At 39.8% G+C, this 21,898-nt stretch overlaps 1 protein-coding gene across 4 annotated transcripts in view; it reads left to right on the top strand.

Moving 5' to 3' along the window:
• The window catches only part of FNBP4 (formin binding protein 4), a 36,760-nt gene that overhangs the window by 7,106 nt on the left and 7,756 nt on the right, over positions 1–21,898 (top strand). The window contains exons 5-15 of one of the 4 annotated variants that reach the window (XM_081098998.1): positions 860–1,007; positions 1,095–1,215; positions 4,822–5,157; positions 6,011–6,221; positions 9,177–9,301; positions 11,138–11,242; positions 13,447–13,580; positions 14,584–14,771; positions 19,412–19,755; positions 19,881–20,025; positions 20,407–20,759. In XM_081098998.1, the coding sequence (XP_080955124.1) occupies positions 860–1,007; positions 1,095–1,215; positions 4,822–5,157; positions 6,011–6,221; positions 9,177–9,301; positions 11,138–11,242; positions 13,447–13,580; positions 14,584–14,771; positions 19,412–19,755; positions 19,881–20,025; positions 20,407–20,759 (2,210 nt within the window). Of the gene's footprint in view, positions 1–859; positions 1,008–1,094; positions 1,216–4,821; positions 5,158–6,010; positions 6,222–9,176; positions 9,302–11,137; positions 11,243–13,446; positions 13,581–13,900; positions 14,993–19,411; positions 19,756–19,880; positions 20,026–20,406; positions 20,760–21,898 lie in introns of those variants that run through there. The other 3 variants (XR_013996409.1, XR_013996410.1, XM_081098999.1) reach the window with 3 other exon arrangements.

Here is a 21,898-nt window from a genome sequence, read left to right as displayed (position 1 = left end):
TAGGGTAGTTACCTCTGGGAATTATTAGAACACATTTTTTATTTTTTGAAAGGTAATTGCTTGCCCCCTTTTTAAAAAAAATATACTTTTATTGATTTCAGTGAGGAAGGAAGAGGGAGAGAGAGAGATAGAAACATGTGCCTTGACCAGAATCAAACCTAGGATCCTTCAGTCTGCACTGACATTCTATCCACTGAGCAAAACCAACTAGGGCAATTGCTTGCCCTTTTAACCAGTAGCAGATTTTGCCAAGTGAATGATTGAAGTCATTATTTTAAAAAGTCTTTTGGGGTTCAAAATATGTTTTTGCACTATCAAACTGCTTTTTAAAACATGTGCCAAGATGATGGGGTGTGGGGAGTTGCCTCCCAGGAGACATTTGACAGTGTCTAGAGCAGGGGTAGGCAAACTTTTTGACTCGAGGGCCACAGTGGGTTCTTAAACTGGACCAGAGGGCCGGAACAAAAGCATGGATGGAGTGTTTGTGCGAACTAATATAAATTCAAAGTAAACATCATTACATAAAAGGGTATGGTCTTTTTTTTCAATAGTTTTATTCCTTTCAAACGGGCCGGATCCGGCCTGCAGGCCGTAGTTTGCCCATGGCTGGTCTAGAGACAGTTTTGGTTGTCACAACAGGAGATGGGAGGGGTGTTACTGCATCTAGTGGGTAGAGGCCAGGATGCTGCCAAACGCTACATAGGACTGCCTCCCAACACCACCAACAGAGAACTATCATGTCCCAGTGCTAAGGCTGAGAAATCCTGTGTTAGATTGTTAGGGCTTTAGAGGTGACGGGTTATAAGTCAGAATTGTGGAGTAATTTGTGCTTCTTAAAATTTGTTTTATTTTCTTATAGTTGAGATTGAGATGGGAGATTGGCAAGAAGTCTGGGATGAGAACACAGGATGCTATTATTATTGGAATACACAAACAAATGAAGTGACATGGGAATTACCCCCGTATCTTGCCACCCAGGTACAGGGATTACAACATTACCAACCCAGGTAGGAATACCTTGAAAAAGAAATTACCTAGAAGGAAATTTAAGTCTTTATCTTTTAATGATAATTGCCTTTTTTTTTTCTTTTAAGTTCAATAACAGGTACTGAAACTAATTTTGTGGTGAATACAGACATGTATAACAAGGAGAAAAATATTTCTGTTGCCAGTAGTAAAAGTGGACCAGTCATAGCCAAGCGAGAAGTTAAAAAGGTCAGTGTTACAACTTACCCCATTTGCATATTTTCAAATCTAAAGATTTTTTTTATTTTTTTGAGAGGAAAGGAGAGGGATAGAGAGATAGAAACATTGGTGAGAGGGGAGCATCATCCATTGGCTGCCCCCCGCATGTCCCCTACTGGGGATCAAGCTTGCTACATGGGCATGTGCTCTGACTGGGAATACTGGTGACCTCTTGGTTCCAGGTTGGATGCTCAACCACTGAGCCATGCTGGCTGGGCCATATCTAAAGAATTTGAATGTTACTGTGGCACAGGTATAGAAGACTTCTGTTAATATATACTAGAGGCCCGGTGCACGAATTCATGCAAGGGTGGGGTCTGGCCACCCAGCTCCAATGGGGCGGATCGGAGCTGGGCCTGTTGGGAGGAGGAGATGGCAGGAGGTTGGCGGGCCAGCCCCCCCGATCGGGGCCCAATCAGGGTTGGGCCGGCTGGGGTAAGGGGCTATGGGCGATTGGATGGCGAGCCCTGCCCCCGGTTGTGGTTAGGGGGCTGATTGGGAGCAGGGTCAGCTGGCCCTGCCCCTGAATGGGGTGGGGGTGCTGATCAGGGGTGGAGCCGGGCAGGGAGAGGGGCTGCAGGAGATTGGGGTGGGGGCATTCCGGGGCAGGATGGCCAGGGGGAGGGGCTGCGGGAAGTTGGCTGGCTGGCCCCGCTCCTGTTAAGATGGGATAGCAATCGGGCTGGGCTGGCCAGGGGGAGGGGCTGTAAAAGGTTGGCTGGCCAGCCCCACCCCCTATTGGGGTGGGGGGTGTGATCAAGGGTGGGATGGCCAGGGGGAGGGGCTGTGGGCCTATCGTGGTGAGGCTGGCTGATTGGGGGTGGGGCTGTTATGGAGGAGTGTGAGGGGGCATTTGGCCAGCCACCCCACTCTTGATCTGGGTGGGAGAGTCCAGCTGGCAGGGGGGAGGGGCTGCAAGGTTGGCCGGCTGGCCCCACCCCCTGATTGGACCACAGTGGGCGTCATAGCGACTGGTCGTTATGGCTGTTAAGGTTACTGGCATTTTATATATATAGATATACTAGAGGCACAGTGCACGGATTCATGCACCAGTGGGGTCCCTCAGCCTGGCCTGCGGGGATTGGGCCAAAACCAGCTCTCTGACATCCCCCGAGGGGTCCCAAATTACAAGAGGGCGCAGGCCAAGCATCCCCACTGGTACATGAGCACCAGGCCTCCCGACATCCTCCAATGGGTCTGGGGTGCAGGTGAAGCCGATTCAGGGCCAACAGTGCCCCAGCAGCAACCTAACACACAGCCCATTCCATGAGGCATAAGGCTCCCTCCTCTATTGGTCAAAGTGCCTGCCCCCTGATGGTCATTGCATGTCATAGCTACTGGGTGAACGATCGGACAGTCACTTAGGCTTTTATATAGATATTTCAGAGAGGGGAGGGAGGGGGGAACATCAGTGATGAGAATCATTGATCGGCTGCCTCCTGCAACCCAGGCATGTGCCCTGACCAGGAATCAAAACATGACCTCCTGGTTCATAGGTCAATGCTCAACCACTGGAGCAACACCGGCCAGGCCTTCTGTTAGTATTTTACAACACAGATGAGTAATAAGATAAATCCTGTTTCTTAAAATTTTACTTAATCTGTTTCTGTTTATTATGTGGCATTTATGGGAGTTAAACAAGTTCAGTGATTCTTTTGGAGCTTTAGGGTACCATAGAGGCTCCTTGGGTCATTTTAAAAGATATGGGAGCAGCCAGTAGCCATAGCTTCAGTCCCCCTTCTTCACTTCAGAATAGTTTTATTTTGGGATTCCACGTAAGTATAGTTGCCAATACAATATTGTATTAGTTTCAGGTGTACAACATAGTGATTCAATAATTATACACCTTACAACATTATCATCACAATAAGTTTACTAAACATCTGTCATCGTACAAAGTTATTACGATATTATTGACTATACTCGTCATGCTGTATCTTGTATCTTTTTGACTTATTTATATTTGAGGAGCCCCCCCTTGCAACTATCAGTTTGTTCTCTGTATTTCCGAAATGTTTGTTTTTGGTTTTTTTTTTTTCACATAAGTCATTAGTGATAGTATTTGTCCTCTGACTTATTTCACTTAGCCATCCATGTTGTCACAAATGACAAGATTTCCTTTCTTTTTATGGCTAAGTAATATTCCATTTTATATGTATACTGCATGTTTATTCATTTTTCGATAGACACCTAAATTTCTCCCATATCATTGTTACTGTAAATAATGCTGCAGTGAACATTAGAGTGTATATATCTTCTTGGATTATCATTTTTATTTTCTTCAGATAAATACCCAGAACTAGGATTGTTGGGCTGTATGGTAGTTTGATTTTAATCTTTTGACAAGCCTCAATGCTATTTTCCATAGTGACTACTAATTTACTATGCCATCAACATGTATCAGGGTTCCTTTTTCTTTCCATCCTTGCCAACACTTGTTGACTGTTGATTTTTTTAAAAAATAGTTTGTTTTGTTTTTTTTATTTTTAGAGAGAGAGGAAGGGAGAGGGAGAGAGAGAAAAACATCCATGTGAGGGCAAAACATCAATTGGCTGCTTCCTGCACACCTCCTACTTTTCAGTGCACAGGATGATGCCCAGCCAATTGAGCCACACCAGACAGAGTTTTGTTGATTTTTTTGCTAATAGCCATTCTAACAGTTGTGAAGATCTTTTAAAATAAAGTGATCAGTTACCTTAATTAAAACTAGTGAAATGAGCATTTCTGTAGCCTCATCAATAAGAAAACTATATTGTATTTTGCAGAGTGTGTGAGTTGAAATTTAATTTGTCTTGAATTTTTACATAATGGAGTAGGGGGGGTGTCCAAAAATTACTTTTGGAATAATTTAATATTTGCAACTCCAGGAGGGAGGTAAAGTAAATATCCCAGTGGAGGAAATAGACACTTTAAATATAATCACACATTTCATTTTAGAAATGTTTTGCTTTCCTTTAAATCACCTTTTTTTTTTTTTTAATATATTTTATTGATTTTTTTACAGAGAGGAAGGGAGAGAGATAGTCAGAAACATCGATGAGAGAGAAACATCGATCAGCTGCCTCCTGCACATCTCCCACTGGGGATATGCCCACAACCCAGGTACACGCCCCTGACCGGAATCGAACCCGGGACCTTTCAGTCCGCAGGCCCACGCTCTATCCACTGAGCCAAACCGGTTTCGGCCCTTTAAATCACCTTTATAGAATAAATGTGAGGTTATCCTATCACAGAGAAGAGAAAGGTGAATAGCTAAACAGTCATGTATAGAGCTGACAACTTTGACCTTCCTTAAATCTACTTGTGCTTCTTATTAGTTTGTCTTTTGACATAGGGAGAATGGTGGAAGGATATGTTTTGAGTTCCACCCACAACGAGGTTCTAGTTCAGGTTGCCTTCCTAAATAGCAATGTTTCCATTATGCACATGTAAGGAAAATTATACAAACATTCTTATCTGTTGGAAGTTGGTTTTCAAAAATCAATGACTGAAAAATGCAGTCATTTTTTTACATGAAAAGTTACGTATATTCAGGTGAGATTTATTTGAAAAGTGAAATTATTTTATTCTTTATAGGAAGTAAATGAAGGAATTCAAGCTCTCTCAAATAGTGAGGAAGAGAGAAAAGGGGTGGCAGCAGCACTGCTTGCTCCTTTATTGCCTGAGGGAATAAAAGAGGAGGAAGAGAGATGGAGAAGAAAAGTAATTTGTAAAGAAGTAGAGCCAGTTTCAGAAGTGAAAGAAACAAGTACAACAGAAGAAACAGCAACAATAGTAAAGCCACAGGAAACTGTATTGGACAATATGGAAGACCCTTCTCAGGAGGATCTTTGCAGTGTTGTTCAATCTGGAGAAAGTGAGGAGGAGGAACAAGATACCCTTGAACTGGAGCTCGTTTTGGAAAGGAAAAAAGTAAGCTTTGAAATTTTAACTAAGGTGCATTTTCTTCCCTCAGTACTATCATACTCTGGGGTCATTGGGCGTAAATTATAACACACTTACTGGGATTTTGTTTTTCTTTTCTTCTAGCTATGTTTAAGCTTATGCAGTAGAAACTTGAATTAGGGAATTGTAGTTGTTTTGGTCCCTGACAATGTTTTTTGGTAGTTGACAACCAATAAAGACTGAGATTTTCCTGATTTAGAATAGATACAGTGAATAAAATATATTTTATTTAGCTTCTTAACAAATAAGCATTGCAAATTCTTGCAATTAACTTTTTTTAATCCAACAAAGTACAAGTTGGTGTCTGCTTATCAGCCATGGCGTATCATGTTTTGATATTAAATGGACTTTGTAAGAACAGAAGAATTATAAGGAACCTATAATTTCATGTGATTTTCTTTAAAAGGGGAAAAAGCACCATCTTTTCTACCCTGATTTCCTTTGAACAGTTTCATCTACTGCCACCTTGAATGAAGGAAAATCATAACGTGTTATAACAGTAATATCTCCTTGACATTATAAAGAGAGATTAGCAAAGTTAAGCTTTGTCTCTTTTGTACACGTATTGCAAATTTTGTCTATTAGTGGATCTCTAGAACCTATCTCATTCAAATCCATATTTGTTGACTATAATCATGAGTTAGCATTTATTGAGTAACAGTTGAATGTGGAATATGGTATGTGCCCTTGAACATTCAATTCTCAGGAAGAAATGCTTCCTGTCCTCGAAGGATTTAAATTTAGAAAACACATGGCTTCTCACACGTTTTAATGTTACTAACAGTTAATGGCACTAACTTTATTTTCATGTTCTTTGTAGGCAGAGTTGCGAGCCTTGGAGGAAGGAGATGGTAGTGTGTCAGGGTCTAGTCCATGTTCTGATATCAGCCAGCCGGCATCACAAGATGGAATGCGTAGACTTATGTCTAAAAAAGGAAAATGGAAGACATTTGTTCGAGCTACCAGTCCAGAATCTACCAGCCGGAGTTCTAGCAAAACTGGACGGGAGACTCCAGAAAATGGAGAAACTGGTAATTCATGCTTTACATTAAACTTTAAAGATGAAAGATGTGGAAGGAAATTCCTTCATTTCCCTTTTTTGTTCCCTCTTCTGCAAAAAAGGGGACAGCACTTTACCCTTTTACAGAAATGCTGGGAAGGAAGCTTCCTTTCACTTCCCTCAACCTTTTCCTGTCCACTAATGGAAGAGTTAAGATTCTGAAAGGATGGCATCTGTTCAGTTATGTATTCACTACTGATTGGAGGTTACTTCTCCCTCAAAAACAGAAAAACAAGATTGGCTCTTCTTTCTCCTTTCTTACTCTCTTGCCACACTAATTTTTTTTTTCTTTTTTGTTAATCCTCATCGGAGGATATTTTTTCCATTGATATTTAGAGAGAGTGGAAGGGAGAGGGTGACACACAGAAAGAGAAACGTCAATGTGAGAGAGACCACACCGATTGGTTGCCCCCTACCACACACCCCAACCGAACTGGGGATTGAGCCTGCAACTGAGGTATGTGCCCTTGACTGGAATCTAACCTGCAACCCTTCAGTCCTCGGGCCAACGCTTTAACCACTGAGAAAGTTGGCTAGGGACACAATAATTCTTCATCTGTATAAGACCATGGGCTCTCCTTACTTGGTTCACTATTTCCAGTTGGTAAGCAGGGCAAATTTTGACAACTTCTAGCAAGTTTCCCAGCCTCTGGTTGGCTGTGTAGATATGTTTGATGCTGTCATTAGGACTCAGGTTATCTTCATTCACAGTAATGTAGAAGAGATCCTGCTGCATTTTCCCAGTCTGTTATCAGAAGTAATGTTTTTATCTCCATTTGACCCTAATTTTGTAGTGGAAAGTTAGCAATAAGATTTGACTACCAAACCTTAATAGAGTATATCTAGCAGAAGAAGATACCTTATAGGTTACGGCTAAAAAAGCAACAAATGAACAAAAACAGATAAATGAAAACATCTTTGTTTGATTTTTTTTTCTTTTCAATCAACAATATAGAAGAACGTGAAGTAGAATTCTAAAAGACCCCCTTCATCTTTGCTCTATTCTCGTTCCAAACCCCTAAGGTCATCCATTCTCCTTTACCTATATATGTATTCTAGACCTTTTACATTTAAAGTTATGTATACATGAACATATTATTGTATGGATGAGATGAGATTAGCCCTGTAGGCAACATAATTTTTTTCACTTAAAAACATGGCTTGAAAATCTTTGTTTTTAACCACAAAGTGGTATGGATGTCTCTTTTATATATATATATATATATATATATATACTTTTATTGATTTCAGAGAGGGAGAGAGAGAAACATCAGTGATGAGAGAGAATCAGTCATTGATCTGCCTCCCGTGTGCCCACACTGGGGATTAAGCCCACAACCTGGTCATATGCCCTGATCAGAATCAAACCTTGACCTAGTTCATAGGTTGACGCTCAACCACTGAGCCATGCCAGCCGGGCTCAAATTTGATTATTTTTTTAAAAAGTGGTTCTCATGACTGAAAAAATTACATTTTATATGGGGATTAGTTGTTAAGCAGGTGTTTTGAAGCAAGCCTAACAAAGAGTTCATATTTGTTATTTATTTTTTAATCCTCCACTAAAGATATGTTTTTTATTGATTTTTAGAGATCGAGGGAGGGAGGGAGGGAGGGAAGGAAAAACATTGATGTTGCCTCCCATATACACCCCAACTGGGATCTAACCTGCAACCTTTGTACCTTGACTAAGAATCGAACCAGCTATCTTGGTGTATAGACGACACTCGAACCAACTGAACCACACTGGCCAGGACTAACTTTTTTTTCTTTTTAATTGATTTTAGAGAGAGAAACATTGGTTTGTTGACCCACTTATTTATGCATTCATTGGTTGCTCCTTTCATGTGCTCTGACTGGGATTGTACCCCCAACCTTGGTGTATTAGTATGATGCTCTAACCAACTGATGTACCTGGCCAGGGCTAGAGTTATCCTTTTCTCCAAGTTGGTGGTAAACCTGTTCTTTTTGGAGATTCCCGTTACTAACAGAATCAGCACGAACCAGAAGAGTAGGTTGGTCCAATACAGATTGTCTACAGGTCTTAGCCAGTTCAGAAATGAAGTTATTAGGTAGTTTAAAATGCTGCTCTGATTTCGAAAGCCTTTTGGCCGGCAGGTGTGTCTCACTAGTTATGAACCAGGAGGTCATGGCTCGATTCCTGGTTATGGGCTCCATCTCCAGTAGGGGGCATGCAGGAGGCAGCCAATCAAAGATTCTCTCTCATTGATGTTTCTCTCTCTCCCTCTCCCTCTCTGAAATCAACTTTTTTAAATAAAATAAAAAGAAAGGTGTGTTTTTTTTTGTCTTTTTTTTTTTTTTTCAGAACTCACTTGATAATCCTCAGATATTCTGAGTTTGATATCTCGCTTTTGTAAGTAAGTGAATTTGTGGTATTCTGAAAGAGGAGATTAGAAAGATTAATAAAGGTTAAAGGGAAAGCAGAAACTACAGAGTAATGACGTAAACAAATAGGCCCATTTTAAGAAAGGTGATTATGAGAGAGAACGTTTTTTTGGTTATCAAGATAATAGGTTGATAAATCATTAGGGCTTCTTTTGTTGTTAATCCTCACCCAAGGATATTTTTCCCAGTTATTTTCTTAGAGAGAGTGGAAGGGAGGGAGGGAGAGTGAAACATCGATGTAGGAGAGACACATCAATTGGTTGCCTCCCTCACTCGCCCCAACTGGAGCCGGGGATGGAACCTACAACCCAGGTATGTGTCCTTGACCCGGAATCAAACCCATGATCCTTCAGTGCACAAGCTGACACTCCAGGCACTGAGCCAAACTGGCCAAGGCATTAGGGCTTCTTTAACAAGAAAGAAACACGAGCAACAGAGAGAATTTGTAAACTTTTTCAGATCTCTCTTCTACAGGGGTAAGAAAATGTTTATGTGTTTTTTTTGTTGTGGCTTCTTTTTGCAGCAATTGGTGCTGAAAATTCAGAAAAAATAGATGAGAATTCAGACAAAGAAATGGAAGTAGAAGAATCTTCAGAGAAGAATAAAGTACAAACAGCACCTAAAGTAGAAGAAGAACAGGATTTAAAAGTATGTATACATATTCCTTAATGTAACTTGACAAATATTTTTAAATTAGCTAACCATTAAATTACCTTTTATTAGCAAGTAGTAAAAGTAATCTTTATCTCCAAATCTAAATTATTTACTTAGGTGAAAAGGTTAAGACTGAAATAAGGAAGTATAAGACTGACTTTATGTAGATAAATTATCTAATAAATTCTTAATTACTTTCTTACAAGAAGCCGCCTTTAGAAAGCAATAGCTTATCAAATACAGTGGAACCTCAGTTCTTGAGCTTAATCCATTCTGGAAGGCATCTCGACAAGCAATTTGTTGGAAAGCCAAATCATTTTTTCCCATTAGAGATAATATTAGTTGAGCCTGACTGGCATGGCTCAGTGGGGTCATTGAGTTAATCCATTCCAAACCCCCAAATGATTCTCTGTTTTAACCTTTCTTATATATAGTACATATCTGATGTACTGTTTAATCTATAAATAAACATTTATTTTCTTATATATATCGATACCTCTACCTACTCACCTTAAACGAATCACTTTTAGCATTTGGTCCAGGGATCTCTTTCAGGTCATTGTGCAGCATCTTTAAGTTGTTCATATATCACTGCCTCCATAATGGCTTGTCACCGGCTAACTGCTTTTCTTTATCCAAATCAGCAACAGTTTTTCTACCTCTTCAATTGTCTGTGATCACACCCTTAACAGCATTAGCACTCATGATGGCCTCTTTATGTTTTAAAATTGTGCTAATGGTTAATTTGCAAGCAGTAAAAGCATTCTCTCCTTTGTTGGTTGTCTGAGACGCTTTTTGTCATGCTGAGTTACCAGCTTGAAAAGTTTGTAACTTCGGTTCAACAACCAAGGTATTTGTTCTGTGAACAACTTAAGAACACCCGAATTATTTTTATTGATTTCGGAGAGGAATGGAGAGGGAGAGAGATAGAAACATCAATGATGAGAGGGAATCATTGATTGGTTGCCTCCTGCAGGCCTCCTACTGAGGATTAAGCCTGAAACCCAGGCATGTGCCCTGATGGAATCTAAATGACCTCCTGGCTCAACCCCTGAGCCACACCAGCCAGGATGTAAAGGATTCTCTAGTCTGAAAGTACTAAAGAGATTATAAGTCATAAATTTAATTTCTACATGAACTACATGTCCTTAAACAAAGGCAAATTTTCTTCCAATGTCATTTTTTTTCTATGACATGAGATGATTTTTTTTAATTTTTTTATTGATTAAGTTATTACATATGTGTCCTTATCCCCACATTACCCCCTTGTCCCCTCCCCACTCATGCCCTCACTCCCTGTTGTCCGTGTCCACTGGTTAGGCCTATATGCATGCATATAAGTCCTTTGGTTGATGTCATTTCTAATAGGAGGATTGGCCTATATTAAGTATGTGGCTATTTAGAGTTGGTTTGTTGGGAAAACCAGTTAGCATATCCTTTTGACTTAAAGAGTTTATTTACTAGCTAGTGTACAGCCATGTAGAAGGGACTGGGAAATTAATATTTTTCAGTTTGTGGCCAGTATACACAATAATGGATAAATGATAGTTTGAACAATACCGAGAGTTGCATCATTTCAGATCTGTTTTCAACTGTTGAATTCCATGTTGTGTTAGAATAGGTACACATTTAATTTCTCTAAACCTTCTGTCATTATTCTTCATTTTATTAGAGTTATGTTGCTATAAATTATAAACTTACCTTCTGCATAACTATTTGGATGCAGCTACTTGGGACCCATATTCTTAGTGTCTATAATAATACCAGATTTTATTTAATACAGAAAATATTGCTGATTCCATTTAACTTTTTTTCTTTCCTACATTACAGTTTCAGATTGGAGAACTAGCAAATACCCTGATGAGTAAATTTGAGTTTTTAGGCATTAATAGACAGTCCATCTCCAACTTTCATGTGCTGCTCTTACAGACTGAGGTAATTAGCCATTTTTGGTATAGTCAGTGTTTAAATGAAATGCTACAAGTGAAGAATCTGTCTTGTTTATGTTTTAATCCTAAATTTGAATGTTTAACCTTGATGTATATTTTAACTGCTAACCCAGGAAATAAAACTGTATTAGCTAAAGCAAAATATAATTATTAAGATGAATACTGAGAGTTTGTATAAAATGATGATGCTTATACTCACTACCTTCAGTAGTCATAAATGATTTATTTAATGTATTGGGGTAACATCCTATCTAATAAAAGAGAAACATGGTAATTGGCGTACGACCACTACCCTTCCCATTGGCTAATCAGGGCGATATGCAAATTAACTGCCAGCCAAGATGGCGGCCGGCAGCCAGGCAGCTTGAAACTAACATGAGGCTTGCTTGCTTCAGTGACGGAGGACTCCAACGTTCCCCGCCTGCCTTGCCGGCCTCTGAGCCTGCAGTTTAAGAAACATTGTAACAAATATAGAAGCTAAACAAAACCCCAGATACCTTCTTTCAGCAGCAGAGGCCTCAAAGCTGGAGCCAGAGCTAAAGCTGGCCCAGAATAAAAAAGAAAAAAAGGAGCAGTTGGGAGCTTCAGTCCCAGCCTGAAAACAGCCCTCAGCCCCTCACCCAGACTGGCCAGGCACCCCAGTGGGGAACCCCACCCTGAAGGGTGTGTGACCAGCTGCAAACAGCCGTCATCCCCTCACCAAGGCTGGCCAAGCACCCCAGTGGGGACCCCCACCCTGATCCAGGACACCCTTCAGGGCAAACCAGCCAGCCCCACCCATGCACCAGGCCTCTAGCCTACATAGTAAAAGGGTAATATGCCTCCCAGCACCGGGATCAGTGTGACAGGGGCAGCGCCCAAACCCCGATTGCCCTGCGGTTCTGTGTGTGACGGGGCTGGGCCACAACCTCCCAATCCGCCCTGCTCTGTTCGTGACAGGGGAAGGTGCCCCAACCTCCTGATCAGCCCTGCTCTGTGCCTGATATGGGGGAGCTCCCCAACCCCCTGATCACCCTGCGGCTCTGTGTGTGACAGGGTGCAGCGCCCCAACCTCCCCCCCACGGGCCCTGCTCTATGTGTGACAGGGTAGAGCCATAACCTCCCCATCGGCCCTGCCCTGAGTGTGAGAGTGGCGGCGCCCCAACCCCCTGATCCACCCTGCTCTGTGTGTGACAGGGGGCAGTGCCCCAACTCCCCTATCTTTCCTACTCTGTGCGTGACAGGGGGGAGCTCCCCAACCCCCTGATCGACCCTGCTCTGTGCATGACAGGGTAAGGAGCCCCAACCCCCCAATCGGCCCTACCCTGAGCGTGACTGAGGGTGGCATTGCAACCTCCCAATCAGCCCTGCTCTGTGCATGACAGCGGGCGGTGCCCCAACTCCCCAATCAGCCCTGCTCTGAGCCCGACCAGGGGCTGCACCTAGGGATTGGGCCTACCCTCTGCCACCCAGGAGAAGGCCTAAGCCAGCAGGGCGTTATCTCCCGAGGGGTCCCAGACTGTGAGAGGGCACAGGCCAGGCTGAGGGACCCTAATTTCCCCCACCAGCGCACAAATTTTTGTGCACCGGGCCTCTAGTTGGTTAATAACATTTCAGGTGTACAACTGAAAGGGCATATATTTTAATACAGATTTATTTCTAGTAAGTTAAAATTCTTCATAATGATCCAATAAGGTGATATAATGTTGAAATTATTTTATAATTGTTAAAGCATTAGAAATACATTTAAAAAGAAAAGTTATCAGTCATATTTGTAACCAGCATACTATATAAAATGTAGGGTAGGATTAGGTAATGAACTCCTATAGGAAGCTGACTGGTTTCCCTAAGAACTGAACCTTTACTTTGGTTAATAACATTGCTAAACTGAATGAACTATCCAAAATTATTGGGGAACCAATCTTAATATAATCTAAAGGGGAAAACCAAAACTGCTTCTCATTTTCACACGACAGGAGAGTTGGCAGTGTAAAAATGTACTGGGGTCCAATCTCATTTTTCAGGAAACTGCAGACAAACAAGATTTTTTAGGTAATTAAGATGGGATTTTTGTTGATGTTGTTCCTCTTTGGTTTACTCCTGCCACAGTATAGTAATACAGTCACGGACTAGAAGACTCATGAACTTCTTATCTCTGTCTCCTGAAATAATAGTAAGTCTTTAACACTTATTGCTGTTTGTTGATTTTAGACTCGGATTGCAGACTGGCGGGAAGGTGCTCTTAATGGAAACTACCTTAAACGAAAACTTCAGGATGCAGCAGAACAACTAAAACAGTATGAAATAAACGCCACTCCTAAAGGCTGGTCCTGCCACTGGGACAGGTACGCACTCTTCTCCCCTTTTCACCTTTCACCTTTGACATCTCAGACATGATTTGTGATCACCACCACCTTGACAACATGACAGCCTGTCTGGAGACTGAGAGCAGCTGCAGTTAGCGGTGCTTGGCAGGCAAAGCACCACAAGCGATTACAGAGTTTGCGCCAGCCACGTGTTGGAGAAACACAAATCAATGTTTACAGTGTTCCATGTAACGGATTTTTTTCCAAGATTGGACAAGCTGGTTCACTCTCCAGAGTGTTGCACGGAGTAGGGCGGGCTTGGGGGTTAAGCGCATGCGAGAGCTCTGTGCGCTTTACAGGACCTCTGGAAGCAACTACTCCTGATTAACCTCGGTGAAGTTAAGGAAAGCTTCGTGGCTGAAGATGTGAATGAAGAACAAGATTACTATCTTCTGCCAGCAGGTCAGATGAAAACATTTCTTTTTATATTTGGCTTTTCTTGATTTTTTTTTTTTTTCGTTATTTGAAATCTTTGCTCTTTTATTTTTCAGCTCCCAGATACTCTCCCTCTCTTTAGCTTTCACTGTGTTTGGTATCAAGAATATGAAATGTGAATTCCACGGTCCAAGAGGGGAAGAGTCACCTTTCGCAAACTTCGTTGTTCTCTTCTTTGGAAGGGAAATTAGTGTTCTAGGAAATTGAGTCCCTCCGTTAATGACACTTGAAATCCTGAAAAGCATTGGCCAAAAAAAAAAACACACAAAAAAAAACTGAATATGAGAGGTGTTTTCTAAGTCATCTGTTGGAGTTGAGAGGGCTCAGGGCTGTATTCACAGAGCTGCTGGCAGTGCAAATAGCTTTGAATTTCCTTGGTTCTCCATCCTCAAATGTCAAAGCTCTTTGTTGCCTTTGTGAATAGCAGTCCATTAAGAAGAGGTTCGTCCCTGTGAGAGCAGACTGCTGTCCTGGGACAGGACCAAATGGAAGTGTCTTTGTTGGAGAATGGGTCTTAAGACATGTGTTTTTCTTTCTTGTAATTTAGGGATCATAGACGATATTTCTATGTAAACGAACATTCGGGCGAGTCTCAGTGGGAGTTCCCAGATGGTGAGGAGGAGGAGGAAGAAAGCCAAGCACAAGAAAGTAAAGACGAGACTCTTCCTAAACAGACCTTGAAAGACAAAACTGGCACTGATTCAAATTCTACAGAACCCTCTGAGAATTCCACAGGTGGGACAATTTGCCCTGTACTAATTGGAGAGAAATTATTTTAGAAAAAAGACTTGTATTAAGATCATTGAAAAAGGAAATAATTTTTTTTAAAAAAAAAGAAATAATTTAAATCATAACAGATTTTTAATTAAAAACTAGTGGCTTAACCTAAAAAAAATTGCAGAAGTTAGACTGAAGAAAACAGACAGTGACTGATTGGAAATCAGCATACCATTGATAAAAAAATGAAATGATGAGCCAGTGTATTTTGATTTTAAAATGCTGTCCCATAACCACTCTCTCATGTCACAGACAAGCTGTGGATTTCCAATAACGGAATGCTAATTATTGCTAAGGGACTAGATTGTTGAATTGTTAATATCTATGTGGAGTAATGTGAGATTTGTTCCACCTTTCTGTAGAACTAGCATAACCTCATTTTTCAGCTCCACTTATAAAAAAGTCCTATAAGAAGTGTGGTTGTTACAAATCATAATGATCTGAAGAAATGCTATGAAATTAGGACCATACTTGTTCAGAGAAACAAAATAATTTATCATTGCAAATAGTCAACAACATTCCTCTATAAAGTAATCAGAATGGCTTAACACATTTAAAGTACTGTCAGAGCTCTTCACTTCAGTTAAATACAGAAGTCCTCACTTAACTCTTCGATAGGTTCTGTTACTTTAAGCAGAACAATGTATAATGAAGTAAGTTTTACAATTAATTAAACGAGTTAACTTCCTATGTCATCTCATTGACGTTATAACAAAATGACGTAATTTGAGGACCTGCTGTACATTAAAATGGGGAGTGAGGCTTCCATAGTTCCTCGGTTACTCTGAGAATCTGATAGCTCTTCTAAGAGTCGTGGTTTGATTTCCACATTACGGAAGATGATACATATTTTTTCCCTTAAAGTCCATCTTGAAATGACAAAAATAAGTGAATAATGAAGTATAATCAAGACTGACTAACCGTTTGATCTAAAAAACTGGTAGCTATTTGTTAAAATGATGGCATATGAAGGCAAGAGACCAAGAGTGGCTTCTAAAGTAATAAACCTTTAAAGATAAAAAGAGGTGGAATTTGTTGGAAAATAAGGGAGTAAAAAGCAGAATTCTTTTGTCCTCTGCTTATCAAAAAGATGCTTTGTACTGCCTAATCTCAGTAGAAAAATTCTGATGATGTAGCAGATGAAACTAGTCGTGATTTTAATTTCTTAAATAGTCTAGGAATTGTTATCAGATTGCTCTAAATAAAAAGCCACATATCACTGCAGTGATAATTTTATAACAGCAAAAGGGTGGTTTTATTCTGCCTTATTTTTCATAGAAATACATTTTCTCAAGTTATGGGATATTTTACTTTTCCCATTCTTTTGGTAGCAGTGATAGTTTAGATAGATAGACAGGCAGACAGACAGAGTCTAATAAGTTGGTTTTATTGTTAGCTTTTCTTGTAGTTAGTGAACGTAAGAGGCGTAGTGATGGTTCTGGGTAGGTAATTCCACTCCTGACCACTGTCTGGTGTCCCTTTTTGTATGTTCCAAAGCTGGATAGTCTAAAATGACCACCTTAGAGTTAAGTAATAAGTTATTTTGTCTAGGGGGTTTTTTGTGACACAACTAGTTGGAAGACCTTGAGGCATTCCTATCTGATTAAAGTAAAACTAAGTTAAAATGTAGGGAAAAGCCAGAGATAGACCATCTTACATTCTTCAGCATCTTTATTGAGAGAATCACTAAAACCATATGGTAAACTTGATGTAAAGAGAATCCAAATTTGTATATAAGCCTTAAGGATTTAAAAGCAATACTGATCACTATTTTAAGCCTATAAAGAAAGTTTCTAATATGTGCTCTTAGTCAGTTTAGCAGTGGTTAAACCATCTTTTAAAGAAGAAAAATTACTACACTGTGGAGCAAGGAAGTTCCAGAGTTCTATTATAATCAGTGTTTGAATTTAACATGTCTCTAAAGATAAGCAATATTTCAAGATACCCAGTATGTCTGTCTTACTGGACTGTGTCACTTAGTTTAAATATATCTGCTTTTTCAAAAAAAGTCTCTGTGGGACCTGTTATTTATATAATAACTTTTTGCTTTACATTGCTAAACTGGCCTCTTGGCTCAAAATTCTAAGCAAAATTTTCTCAGGGAAATACACAAAAACAAAGGAAGCCTACCCATAAATAAAAATAAAGATGCATAGAAAAGGTATGTTCTTAAAGAATTTAAAATTTGTTTCCCCGCACTATACTGTCTTTAAGCTTACAGTTTTTTAATCTGTTAGCATATAATAAAAGCTGTGTATACCATTTTAATCTCTCCTTGGACTTCAGACTTCAAAATATATTACAACTGGTTTACATTTAGAAATGAAGAAAAGCATTATGACATCCATGAATATTCAAACTAGATTTCTTGACGTTCTTTGTATTTAAGCTAAAAAAAATAATCAATGAATGTTAAGACACAGCTTTTGTCTTGAGTAAATGTAGTTTGAGATTCAAATATTAACTCTAAAATGCTCTTGTTCACTGCAAAGTTTATCAAGATTAGTTTGCCTTATATTTACAAAGTTTAATTCTGATTAACTTTGGGAGTTGTGAATCACATTATTAATTTTGAACCCATGTTTTCTTGAGTTCCTTTGTACAGCAGCATATCACCATCATTACCGTATTGGCATTGCATTATGCTTCTAGATGAGATATCTGCCATTATATAAAATCTGACATTTTACCAACCATATGTTGTGGTTGGTTTATTAGAAGGAAGTTTAGTAATGTTTATTACCTTAGTTCTGATGTAATTCTGATATATTATTAGAATATAGTCCTACCAAGAGTTTATTTGTCTAAAAGTTAGTGTTTAAATTCATATTAGATATAATCAAATACAAGTTTAATGACATATTTTAAAGTCTTAAATGACATATTTGAAGTCTTTAGCTAGAAAACTGCATTTCTGTTTTCTGATGAATTTTTTCTGTGCTCTTTAGTAGTAAACAATTCAAAATAATTACAGTAACCATATGAATCAGATTCTTAGTCTTACATAATGTGTCATTTTTCTGATCCATGAAAAGTAAAGCTAATATAAAAGCCACATGGTTCGTGGTCACTTTGTTGAATGCCCTTGTGTGGTGTATTTTCAGCAAGCTACAGTAAAATGTTTATCCTTGTCCCAGAGCCTTTTATAATAGAGCCCTTATCTAATCCACTGCTTTTGACCATGAAATTTAACAGGTACCTGCATCTGGATCTCTACTCCAGGAGAAGTGAGATTTATTTGAGATTTCTAAAGCTCTTGGACTTTTGATATTTCACCAGGAAATCTTGGTAAAAATAGCACTAGACTAGGAGTCATAACTGGCCACTAAGAGCTGTATGATCTTGGGCAATTTATTTCCTTCCTGGGTTTCATTACCTTTAAAAGAGAAGGTTGAACTAGATGATTTCTCATGTCTCTTCTACTCCTAAATTCTATGATTTTTAGGGAGAAAATCCCCTTCAACATTCCTGGGATATATATCTAATAGTTTCACATATTGTGAAACTTCCCTATTGACGATAAAGAGGGATGGGGAAGGCTACAAGTAAGTATATCCTCCTATTTTCTCTAATCCTTAAAGCTTTTCCCAGCAGAGAAAGGACGGTAGTTAACTGGATTTTGCAAAACCAGAGGAAAGCTGATCCTACAGCTTTTCAGCTTGTAATTTAACTCAGAATTCAACAGCAATTTCAAATCCTCTGCATCTTCAAACACCTCTGAGTTATCATTTACCTTGAGGATTTATTCCCCTAAATTTCCCTTTTCTCTTCACAGAAATAAAATTAACCTCCTGGTTTGTGTTGCTGTGATTTAACAAATGAGTATAATTCACAATTCCTTCAGAAATGTGAAGGAATGATAGGTTTAACAATAGCACCTTGCAAATGGATTTTTTTAACTTTAGTAATCCAAATTAATTAAAATGGATAGAATTTGTGTGGGAGTTCTGGGTTATCCTCAAATACTTGTTTAGCCCACTAAAAATACACGGAATCAGTAACGCAAATGCGCATCACTCCCCGCTCCTCACCTTTAAGAGTAAAAAGAACCTCTAGAGTGTTGTCTTCTAGTTGTGGTTTGGTGGTGTGGTTTTTTTTTTGTGTGTTTTTTTTTTTTCATTTTAGAAAGAGGAAGGGAGAGAGAAATATTGGTTTTTGTTGTTCCACTTATTCATGCATTCATTGCTTCATTCTTGTATGTGCTCTCACCGAGGGTCAAACCTGAAACCTTGGTGTATCAGACAATGCTCTAACCAACTGAGCTACCCAGCTAGAGCCAGGTTGTGTATTTTGAAATCTAGTGTAGGTTCAGATGACTGAATTTCTCATTGGGTTGATGTGATGTGCTTCACTTACTTGTTCATAAATCTGGACCCAAAGAACAAAATTGGTATTTCATAGCTAGGGTGAGTGCTCACTGTGAGGTTTACAAATTTATCTTTCCATGAGAATCATTTTGAACTGAGTTATTTAGTATTTCAGTGGCATCAGTGTAGAATAGATCTGTGGGTCAGATTTTGTCTCACCACTCAATTGCGCATTTCTGTAAATACGGAGTTTTGTCTTGCCTTTTCCCTGACTCCTGTTTGGTTTTTTAGGTTCTCTTTGTAAAGAGTCCTTTTCTGGTCAAGTGTCTTCTTCATCACTCATGCCACTTACTCCATTCTGGACCCTCCTTCAGTCAAATGTGCCTGTGCTTCAACCTCCATTACCTTTGGAAATGCCACCACCCCCACCTCCACCCCCGGACTCCCCTCCTCCTCCTCCTCCTCCTCCTCCCCCTCCTCCTCCTCCTCCTCCACCCCCTCCTCCTCCTGTAGAAGATAATGAGATCCAGGAGGTAGAGATGGAGGATGAGGGAAATGAGGAGCCTCCTGCCCCAGGAACAGAGGAGGATACTCCATTGAAACCTTCTACACAAACTGCAATTGTAACTAGCCAGGTGAGAATGCCATTTGACATCCTAAAGAGTTTCTGGGGACTCTGGCATAATTGACACCATGTTCTATTTTAGAAGAAGATGTTTAGGGCCTTTTGCAGCACTGACTAGGATCTTTTGCATTTCAGAGTTCAGTTGATTCTACCACCTCTAGTTCTCCTTCCACTAAAGCTGTAAAGAGAAAAGCTACAGAAATTAGTACTGCAGTAGTTCAGAGATCAGCTACCATTGGTAGTTCTCCAGTCCTGTACAGCCAGTCAGCTATAGCTACAGGTAAGCATTATGGTTAAAATGTTTTCTCCGATATATCTTTGTTTCCAGAATTATATGTCATCAAGAAATTTTAATGGGTTTTCACTGCAAGGACTATATGTGTTTCTTTTCACTTGATAAACACTTCAGTTACTATTAACAGTTTGGTTATCTTTCCTTCCAGGTTGTTTTCTGTGCATTTACATAACATCAATGATTTTTATGTTCGGGTACCTTAATGCTAAAAGTACTAAGAAATTAACATTTTGCTACCAGAAAATGTGGCTTATTTGTTTGTTTAGGAAAAGATATGTTGATCTACAAATTCCTCGGTTCCCTTTTCCTTCTTTTTCTTGTTTTTGGCCTTTGTCATAAAGTTTCATTTTATGTTTTCTGTGTTAGGTCACCAGTCAACAGGGACTGGACAACAGTCTGCAGGGATTGGACACCAGGCAGTATCATCAGTTAGCCATCCAGCAACTGGAATAGGTCATCAGGCCAGAGGAATAAGCTTACAGTCAAATTACCTAGGACTGGCATCAGCTTCTGCAATTATGAGTTATGCTGAATGTTCTGTCCAAATGGCAGTGACTGCTCCCACATTGCAGCCAGTCCCGGCTCGAGGTGCTGTGCCTACAACTGCTGTTGTAGAACCACCGCCACCTCCACCTCCTCCACCTCCTCCTCCATCAACACCACCGCCAGCTCCCAAAGTGCCACCGCCTGAAAAGACAAAAAAAGGAAAGAAAGATAAGGTATAGTAAATCTCCCTTCTAGTTTTTATTTGAAAAAATGTCTTATTAAGATGGTATTTATATAAATTTAACAATTTTTTTTTTTTAATATATTTTATTGATTTTTTACAGAGAGGAGGGGAGAGGGATAGAGAGTTAGAAACATCGATGAGAGAGAAACATCGATCAGCTGCCTCCTGCACATCTCCTACTGGGGATGTGCCCGCAACCCAGGTACATGCCCTTGACCGGAATCGAACCTGGGACCTTTCAGTCCGCAGGCCGACGCTCTATCCGCTGAGCCAAACCGGTTTCGGCATAAATTTAACAATTTTAAAGTATATAATTCTATAGCATTTACAATGTGCAACCACCACCTCTCTCTAATTACAAAACATTTTCATCACCTCAGCATAAAACCTTGTACCCATTAAGTAGCCATTCCCCATCACCTCTTTACCCAAGTCTCTGGGAACCTCCAATCTTCTGTCTCTGTGGATTTACCTAATCTGAAATCATGAATATGTGACCTTCAATGCCTGGCTTCCTTTACTTAGCACAATGTTTTCGAGGTCTATCCATGTTGTAGCATGTATTAGTATTAGTACTTCATCCTTTTTAATAGCTGAGTAAAGGTTCTTATTTGTATATATCACAAATTGTTTATCTGTGCATTCGTTGATGGACACTGTTTTACCCCCTTTTTTTTTTTTTAATATATTTTATTGATTTTTTACAGAGAGGAAGGGAGAGAGATAGAGAGTTAGAAACATCAATGAGAGAGAAACATCGATCAGCCGCCTCCTGCACATCTCCTACTGGGGATATGCCCACAACCCAGGTAACATGCCCTCGACCGGAATCGAACCTGGGACCTTTCAGTCCGCAGGCCGACGCTCTATCCACTGAGCCAAACCGGTTTTGGCTGTTTTACCCCCTTTTAGCTATTATGAATAGTACTGATATAAATGTGTATATGAGTACATGCATGTTGAGTACTTGTTTTCATTTCTATTGGATATATAGGAATAAAATTGCTGAGTCATAGGATGATTCTGTGTTTAAAAAGTTGTTATAGCCTTAGCTGTTTTGGCTCAGTGGCTAGAGCACTAGCCTGCAGACTGAAGAGTCCTGGGTTCAATTCTGGTCAGGGGCACATG

The sequence above is a fragment of the Myotis nattereri genome (assembly GCF_964212035.1).
Source record: "Myotis nattereri genome assembly, chromosome: 9".
Lineage (NCBI taxonomy): Eukaryota > Metazoa > Chordata > Mammalia > Chiroptera > Vespertilionidae > Myotis > Myotis nattereri.
The sequence above is the reverse complement of the archived record's forward strand: the minus strand, read 5'-3'. Positions and strand labels throughout refer to the sequence as shown.